Source organism: Myotis lucifugus, unplaced genomic scaffold, assembly GCF_000147115.1.
Source record: "Myotis lucifugus unplaced genomic scaffold, Myoluc2.0 scaffold_47, whole genome shotgun sequence".
In the NCBI taxonomy this organism is placed as follows: domain Eukaryota; kingdom Metazoa; phylum Chordata; class Mammalia; order Chiroptera; family Vespertilionidae; genus Myotis; species Myotis lucifugus.
Window position 1 is genome coordinate 3,521,332 of NW_005871095.1, and position 9,573 is coordinate 3,530,904.

Sequence of the window (9,573 nt, forward strand, 5' to 3'; positions counted from 1 at the left end):
TTTGCAGAAATCTTACCAAAGGCACTGGAGCAAAAAGAAAGAGATAAGGGGAGGGAATGGAAGAACACCGTATTCTGCTTCCAGAGTTCTGGTATATTCCAAATATTCCAGTATTCTGGCAAGAAGCCATCATGGAAGGGGCTAAGTTAACTTCTGTTCCAATATTCCAGTATTCTGGCAAGAAGCCATCATGGAAGGGGCTAAGTTAACTTCTGTAGGGAAGGGCACCTAAACTGAGCAACCTGGCTTCTGGGTACTAATACAGCTGCCTATATTGTTCATTTGGAATGGTGTCACCTGAACCATGACTGCAAACCTGGGATGCAGAGCTAACACTTTTATTGTATTTACATGTCAAAAATTACTTTTCTGATTTTAGCTAAAGGTTAAAAAAATTAGATTGTAGTTAACCTGCCTCTCAGGTCTGAGAGAGGAGGTGCTGTGATTCACTGAACTGGAAGCCAGAAGCCCTTCATTAAACATTTCACTACAAGGCTGCATGGTATATTCAGATTTGGAGTCAGAAGACCTCTTCCACTTGGTAAGTGTATTAATCACTAAAAGCCTTGATTCCTTCATCATTAAAATGGGGATTATAATAACCTGCCACACTGAATTTGCAGAATAGTTAAATGAGGTTCAAATGAAACAAAACAGATGAAAGTACTTGTGACACCCACATTGAAGCTGATAAGACCTACCAACTGAAATGTCAAAAGAATTACATATCAACCACACCATTCTGAGTATCCCTTAAAAGGTGCATAAGGTATATTTTAATAGCATTAACACTCTTGCAAAATTATATTTTTAAAACTATAGCAAAATTCTAACCACCCCTTTATTTTTATTAATAACTAGAGGCCCAGTGCACAAATTCATGGATGGGTGGGGTCCGGCTGGCCTGGCCCAATTCAGGGCGGATTGGGGCTGGGCCTGTGGGGAGGAGGAGATACAGGGAGGTTGGCTGGCCGGCCCGCCTCGATCGGGGCTGATCAGAGCTGGGTCAGCTGGAGGGAGGGACCACAGGTGATTGGTCAGGGGACCCCAACCCCAATGTGGGGGCTGATTGGGGGCAGGGCTGGCTGTGGGGAGGGGCTATGGGCAGTGGGCTGGCTGGCCCAGCCCCTCAATGGGGTTGGGGGAGCTGATCAGGGGTCAGCGGCTAGGGGTAGGGTTGTGGGAGGTTGGCCAGCCAGCCCCACCCACTGGGGGGACAATCAGGGGCAGGGCAGGTTGGGGGAAGGGGTTGTGGGCCAATCGGGGTGGTGGGAGCCCATTGGGGGCAGGGCCAACCAGAGGTAGGGGCTGAAGGAGGTTGGCCGGCTGGCCCTGCCCCCTATTGGGGTGGGGAGGGCAATCAGGGGTGGGGCCAGCTGGGGGAGGGGCTGTGGGAGGTTGGCCAGTTCGGTGGCCACAGTGGGCATCATAGTGACCAGCTGTTCTGGTCATTACAGAGTTCTGGTCACTGGCTTTTTATATATATAGACTAGTGGCCCGGTGCACGAAATTTGTGCACATCAAAAGGGACTTAATTAGAGGAAATATTTTAATATTGCTATTTGCCCTTTCTCTATAATAGAAGTGTCAGAGATGAAAGAAAATTAGTAAAATGTATATGAAAATCTTCCTCCTGTCAGAGTCTAGGGCGCGCCACGGGAACCAGAGTCAAGTCCCCACCCACCCACATGCACCTTGAAATCATGTGAGACCCAGACCTGGCTGGCCCCACCCCATTGGCTAGATCCAGACCAGCTGCCCCACCCCCGTCAAGCCCTGCCAGGTGGGGGGCGTGGCCTCAGGTCACCTGGCCCGGTGCCAGAGTGAGGAGCGTGGCCTGAGGTCTCCCAGCCCAGGCCGGGGGGTGGGGGGGGGTGGGCCTTGAGGTCCCCCGTCAAGCCCTGCAGGCAGAGGGCACGGCCTGAGGTGCCCTGTCAAGCCCCGCTGGGCAGGGGCGTGGCTTCAGGTCCCATGGCCCAGCGCCAGGGCGGGGGTGCAGCCTGAGGTCCCCTGTCAAGCCCTGTTGGGCGGGGGGGCACAGCTTGAGGTCCCCCAGTCTGGCGCTGGGGCAGGAGGCACGGTCTGAGGTCCCCTGTCAAGCCCCACCAGGCCGGAGGCGCTACCTCAGGTCCCCTGCCCTGGCCCAGCACCATGCAGCCTCAGGTCCCTGCTGATTGCTTAAGTCTCATAATGGGAACTTGGCCTCCGCTGTGGGCACAGCCATCTTGTGTTACAGAATCCCTGCCTCTGCTGTGGGCACAGCCATTTGACCATTATGGAGTGTTGGTCAATTTGCATATCCCTCTTTATTAGATAAGCTAGATGCTTTTAAATCAACAGTGCAAATATAACTTTATCAAAATAAAGATGCTCAAGTGCTACCTCTCTTTCCCCCCGAGTCCCTCAAAGCCCATGGTATATCTCCCTCCTTTACACAGAAAGTGCACTTTGCACCTCTCTTACAGGGCACTTATTGTTAAAAGCTGCTCGAGATTCTTCAAGGAACACAGTCAAAGAGTGCTCCGTGATAAATGTGCACTGGTAAGAAAGGCATGGAGATCAGAATCACTTGTGGACTTTCAAACTCTGCAAGGCCCCAAAGACACTTAACTGAGTCTCCTCCAAACCTAAGTATTTGAACCCCTCCTGAAGACTCTACCACAGTGACTACAAAAATGTGTCATATCCCTCAGGTGTTAGAACAAAATAAAAACAACTGAGAATGTATGAAAATCATTTTGCCAAACATAATTTTACCCATTCCCACACTTTTTCTGCAATGGCTTTCTTATGTGTGTCATCTCTCTGATCACTCACTCCCATAGTCCCTTTTCTAGAGGCCCCAGCTCAGATAGTTGGTTCTGGGTCTTTGCTATATGATTTCAAAGTGATGATTACCTGGAGATTGGCCCCTTACCCATCATCGATCTCTTCTTCACCAAGATGGTGATCTGTCCCATCCTCTACCAGTCAGGCCCACTGATGCGATTAGACTTTGATCAGTCTCCCTTGAACTAGTTTCTACTAAACCTTTACTAGACTACAAGCCCTTAAAAGAAAAGGAACATGTCTCACAGCACTTAGCACACTTCTTGGCAAATAACAGATATTCAAATACTTGTTGAATGACAAGTGGCTGATTCCTCAATTCTGTTTTAATCTGCCTGGCTTCATTTTTTAATCTTCTTTATTGCCAAACAATTTATAAAACAAGTCACAAAAAGTAAAATAGAGTGCTTTGACTTTTGTGGCAAAGACTGAAGTTCCTTTTCTTCCTCAGCACACAGCTAGTCTACACTTCCCTGTCCTGCTTGCAGGTGGATGCTGCCTTATCTGAGCTCTACCCCAGGGAATGTGAGTAAAAGGGATGTGTGCCTCTTCCAGGCCTGGCCCACAGAAAACTCTCATGCTTGTTCCTCCATTCTCTGCTCTCCTTCCAGTGAAAAGAGGAAGTAGATTCCCCAGGGCATCCTTTGAAGACACACTTTGAAAAAGGAAGAGCCTCCTTGGATTATACCTTTAGAGTGCCATTCCTTCCCCACAACTCGCTCACTCTCTTTTTCTCGTTCACCAGCTATCTTGATATACCTTAGATCAGTGGTTCTCAACCTTGGCTGCTCTTTAGAATCACCTGGGAATCTTTTTAAAATCCTGATTTCTGGGCCTCATCCTCCAGAAATTCTGTTTCTTTGTTACTAATGTTGTGGCCCCACCCTATAACAAAGAAACAGAATTTCCAGAGGATGAGGCCCAGAAATCAGGATTTTAAAAAGATTCCCAGGTGATTCTAATGTGCAGCCAAGTTTGAGAACCACTGCCTTAGATGGTTATGTGATTGAGAAATGAACTTATTGTTAGGCCATTACATGTTTGCACCTGTTACTATAGTCAAGCTTACCCTAATCATTCCAAGATCATTTGTAATTGATACCAAATAACTTCCTTTCTTCCCCTACTCCCTATCATTACTAATCACAAATATACCAAAAAGTCCTCTTAACATTTACAGGTTATAAATCCTAAGTGAACAAAATGAAGATAGTAAGTACCTACAATTCCTAGAGGAAAAAAAAAAAATTTTTTTTTTTTAAATCAAGGTAACTCTAGTACAAGGACCTGACTGGAGAGACTACCCATAACAAGAACCACAAAGAGCAGTTTTGCTAATCTAGGTAATTTGCTGAGTTCCTAACCGCATCTTATTAGTTCCTTACAAGCCTCCCAGTTTTCCCTGAAGGACTCTGTGAAGATCAACAAGTAGACCAGTGGTTCTCAACCTTTGTTTGGCTATGTCCCACCTAAGCATCTCTAAAATCCTGATGACCACCCCGCCCCCTGTGACATATAACTCTTTTTACTCAAAAAGTGAACTCCTATTCATGTGGAGGAAGCCTAAAAGGTCATTAACTTGGTCTAAACAAGCTTCCAAAGAACATGGCATCTATGAAAGAGAAAAATAAAAGAACGAAAGGGCAGTTGAAGTACTGTGGAAGAAATCACTATGAAATTGTATAAAAAATAATATGAAATGATATGAAAAAATAGCAAATAAAGTTTCAAAACATATAAGAGAACTGAAATGCATAAATACGTCACAATATATATTTATATATTGTATATGAGGCCCCTAGAACCATAAAAAATGCAAAAAATTCACTGTTAATAACTCATTCTCGATTGCCCCCCTTAAAAATCAAATTGTTCCCCTGTGGGGCGTGTGCCTCACATTGGGAACCACTGAAGTAGACACTTTCCCTCTTATGTTTCCTGTGGAGACATCAGAGATTCACTGCAATGTAGCTCATTATTACAAGGATTCAGGGACTTCACAGGTCAGGATGCCACCTGTGAGATCTAAGAGCCCAATTTAAACACAGTTAACAGTGTTGTTCCTCAACTCCAGGATAGTAGAAAATATTCATTCCGGCCAGGAAGCACTCTGCCATAATAAAACCACCCCATATGTCTCTGAGAAACTTGTCGTAATTATTCACATAACTATGTGTCTAATATATGTCATATATAAATTATTATTACTAGAGTAGACTTTATTCTTGCAGTATTAACAACTGATTGTGTAAATGTGTCTTGATATGTCTTCTAGCCCTGGACTGAAAGCTCCATAGTCAGGTGGGAGGGAAGAAGGAACTCACTCAGCCCCTTTTGCACAGTGCTCCATAAATAACTGTCGTATAAATGAACAACTGCACAGCTACAGCACTTTCCTCTGAAGGAGTGGAGGTTATCTTTGAAACCCTATACTACTTTATAGCTCCTAAATGCTTCTTAGCTTTTAAAGTTCTTTCGCATACTCTCATTTGATCTTCACACAATCTTATGATTGTGCCATGATTAAACTGGGGTTCAGAGAAGACTTGCTTAAAGTCACAAAACAGCTTATAGGTGATGGAATGTAGGTCTTCTGACTCCCCAAGTCGAGTGTTCTTTATGCTATAACATTCTCCCTTCCATTTTCCATGTTCAGAAATATTTGAAGCAGTTTCTAAAAACATCAGGTTTAATTTCTATATCACTATTGTTTAATCATTGTGCAATGTCATAACCAAAGATTTAGTAACAAGCAAGTATACGGATAACGGATAACGTAACTACGGGAAAAAAATCACTAAATACTGTAGACTCAAAATGGAAACACTTTAAAATATTTTGTTCCATTAGTTCTAAAAGAAACAAATGCAGAAAGAAAACATGATAGAGCTAGCTTTTCCCAAGTACTTGCTCTTGATCCAATGCCAGGTCCTTCCCAGCATCACAGCCTACTTCTCTACAAACCCAAAAGGTCTAGGCTCCAGGCTCCATCATCCTTAGGTCCTCTCACAACCTGAAAACAACTGCTCTTCTCTTGGAGACATGTTCACCTAATATTGCAAACTAGGATGGAAGGAGCTTTTTTTCTATGTATGTTTCTCACAAGAAAATGAAGGAATAATTTTAAAAAGAAGCCCAGCCAGTGTGGCTCAATGGTTGAGTGTCGACCCAAGAACCAGGAGGTCACAGTTCAATTCCCAGTGAGGGTACATCAATGATTCTCTCTCATCATTGATGTATCTATCTCTCTCTCCCTCTCCCTTCCTCTCTCTGAAATCAATAAAAACATTTTTTTAAAAGGAAAAACAAGAAATGATCATTTTTTTTACAGAGTAGAACATATTTTTATGTATTTGAATAGCTTTTTCTACTGCCAATTCATTTCACAACCACTTTTAAGTATCCACTATGTCTAAAATTCATTATAAACATGAGTGCTTCCTCTCTTGGCATATCTGGTGTCAAATGTTATTTTAGACACTGAAAATACAAAATGAGTAAGACAGCCTGCCCATAAGGCAGCTACAAAACAAACATAAATTACTATACATACGGCAATGTAAATTCCATACCAATGCACACAGGAAGTGCTATGACAGAAAGAAAAGCTAACAGGAAAGTTGAAAAGCCTTTATGAAGAGCTCAGCCTCAAAAGATGAACAGGATTCAGTATGGCAAAACAAACAAAATGTGCAAAAACACAGAGACATGGCACAGCACTGGTGTGAAGGGAAGTCAGGTTTCGTCATAACAAGAAGTTCACAAATGGGAAACAGAGCTGAAAAAGAAATTTGGAGGCACAGATTATAAATGTCCTTAAATACATATAACACTAAGGAAATTGAATGTTAACAGATAGGCAATTCAGAGAATCATCTAGCTCTTAAGCAGGGTCAATGCACAATCAAATTTGCATGTTTAGAACAGTAACTCTGGAGGCAGGGTAGTCATGAAGATTGTCTAGAAAACAAGGCAGAACCTGAAGCAAGAGTTGGTAAAGTCTTGAGAGCAGCAGCAGAAATAGGAAGCAGGAGGCCCTGGTTAGTCAAGGACACATACCTGGGTTTCGGGCAGCAACCAATTGATGTTTCTCTCTCCCCCTCCCTCCCTTCTACTCTCTCTAAAAATCAATGGGAAAAATATCCTCGGGTGATGATTAACTAGAAGGAAAGAAGGGAGGGAGGGAGGGAGGGAGAGAGGGAGGGAAAGTGAAGATCAACAAGTCTTTTCTAACAAGACTGGATGAAAAAGATAAAAAAAAAAAGAACAAAGAGCCGAAACAGGTTTGGCTCAGTGGATAGAGCCTCGGCCTGTGGACTGCAAGGTCCCAGGTTCGATTCCGGTCAAGGGCATGTACCTGGGTTGCGGGCACATCCCCAGTAGGGGATGTGCAGGAGGCAGCTGATCGATGTTTCTCTCTCATGGATGTTTCTAACTCTCTATCTCTCTCCCTTCCTCTCTGTAAAAAATCAATAAAATGTATTAAAAAAACAAAACAAAAAACAAAGAAAACTGAAATTTCCAGTACAAGTATCATTAACTGCATTAAGGAGTCAAGGAGAAATAATGCTTTTCTTTTCATCACTTTTTCCTGGAGTGAGGGGGAGGATGAAAGGTTTCAGTTTTGAAAATAGTTTTGTTTTGTTTTAAAGTTATCTGTGGAATGCCAGGTAAAGCTCCAGGAGGCACTTTGAAATATGAGACTGGTCCTCAAAAGACATGTGACTGACAGTTGAGATAAGATTTGAGGTGCTTTAGTGAGATGCTTTTAGAAGTAGATGACTCCATAGCCAGAAGGGCAACGACAGAACCAAATTCAATCTTCAAATAAAATCAGCCCAGGAAGGATAGAGGAATCTAATAACCAGAGAAAAGATAATGGCAACAAATAGGAAATTAGAGCTCTAAGTCCAATACCAACGTTTGGTGTTCACACACTCACAAATGACAAAACATGTCAAATGATCACGACATCAATGACCACTGGTGAATGCTACATAACCATGAAATACAATGCAGGAGAAAGGAAAGCAGACAGCGAGGAGCAAATCATAATGCCAACATGACCACATGCAAAATGAGACAGTAAAAGCCAGACCACAAACTCCAAAAGATGCACCAAAAAAAATGGGCAACCTAACTGGAAAATCAGCAAGATCCCAGTTAGCTTCCTGTACACCAAGCTTTTAACCCAGAAAATCACAGGAGCTGTGGACAGATTCACATACGTTATCATCTAGTTATCTAAAGGCGGAATACAGATCAGAATAAGTTTATAAAAAGGACAAAAGAGACAGAGTTGCATTTGACACCAGTTAAGTCACCAATCGTCTGGATTTAAAAGAGTTTGTCCCATTGTGCAACGAATGAGTTCCAATTTTGTTTTTTTTAAAAATCAGGGAAACTGGAAGCATAAGGCAAGAGAAGGTAAGGTGACTTGTAATAAAGATGGGAGGGAGCATTAGTAGCAAAAAGTGCAAAACTTCCATCTGTGTTGACTCCAACAGCAGCATGTTGTTGCTTGGCATGTTCTAAAACTTCATGCATTGCAAACCACTTTCATGCCTTCCTGTCTTTTGAAGTGGCAAGACACAATGGAACAAAAACTTTGGCAAAGTTGATATTGGACCTAGTTCTGTCTCCAATGACTGTCCATAATTGCTCAGGAAATTAACCAAATTCAGTGTGTTCACTGGTAAAATTGGTTTGTTTTCATAGGCCCATACCAGAGGTCTTTTTTTTTCTTCATTTTATCTCCCTTAATTTATTTTAGCACAGGGCTAGGCACTAGCAGACACACACCAGGTGCTACCATCCTTCCTTCCATGGGACTTCATTATCTATAGGAAGTGGCAAAATCACTAACTTTAGGCCTCAGTTTCTCCACCTCTAATGAATGATGCCTTTCAGGGTTGTTTGCGGATTCCATAATTAAAGTGCTTTGTATAAAGCGCAATATATATGTAAAGCATAATTGTTTCTAGGTCTGGCAAACAGTAGCAACTCCCATTTTATATCTAGAGGAACTGAGAACCAAGAGGTTTAAATGACTAGGACCTAGTAAGATCGGGGAAAGAACTCAACACCTACTCAAATCCCTTCCATCACCCCATGTACCTTGCTCAGATATCAAGGTATCTTCTACAAGCTCAAGGTCTTCCCACATCACCTAAGTTTTTCTTAATATTCAAATAAGGGGGAAGGAAGCTACAAATGAAAGAGGCAAAAGGACACGATAAAATGACTCGCCCAAGGTCAAAAAACCAGAGTAGAAAAGGAATGCTTGCTGGCCGGCAGCCGAGGCCACGTCCCCCATGACTCCCACAACACGGAGAAACGACGAGCTCCCCACTTCCCGGGCTCACGGACACTGTGTAGGGGCGCCCTCCGCTTCCAGCGTGCCAGCCCGCCGCGCCCCTGCAGCTCACCCACCGTGGACAGCCCGGGCCCCAGGTCCCCACGCTCCCCGCAAACCCCCACCCCCACCCCGAGATCCCGGACCCTCGCTCAGGACCCCGAAAGGCTAAGTGTTCACAGCGAGGGGCCCCGCCTGAGCTCCCAGCCACGTCCGCGGCCTCACGCACTATGGCGCTCCGGACGGGGGCTCCAGCCACCCGCCGTTGCCTCCGGGCCCGGGCCGCCTGGCCTCCCAGTCCCGACGTCCACAAGGTAGCTCTGGCCGGAGCAGGCCTTGGACTTCCTCTGACAGCTCCGCGCCGCCGCAACCCAGGTAGAGCCCGCCTC

At 44.2% G+C, this 9,573-nt stretch overlaps 1 protein-coding gene across 5 annotated transcripts in view; it reads right to left on the bottom strand.

The window, feature by feature from the left end:
• Positions 1–9,537, bottom strand: part of FBXO18 (F-box protein, helicase, 18) — a 62,560-nt gene extending 53,023 nt beyond the window's left edge. For all 5 annotated transcript variants that reach the window (XR_002829170.1, XM_023753579.1, XM_023753578.1 and 2 more), the window contains exon 1: positions 9,414–9,537. Coding sequence is in view for 4 of the 5 variants with exons in the window: in XM_023753579.1 (XP_023609347.1) it covers position 9,414 (1 nt within the window). In the remaining variant the exon portion in view is untranslated. The remainder of the gene's footprint in view (positions 1–9,413) is intronic.
• Between the last annotated feature and the right edge of the window lie 36 nt (positions 9,538–9,573).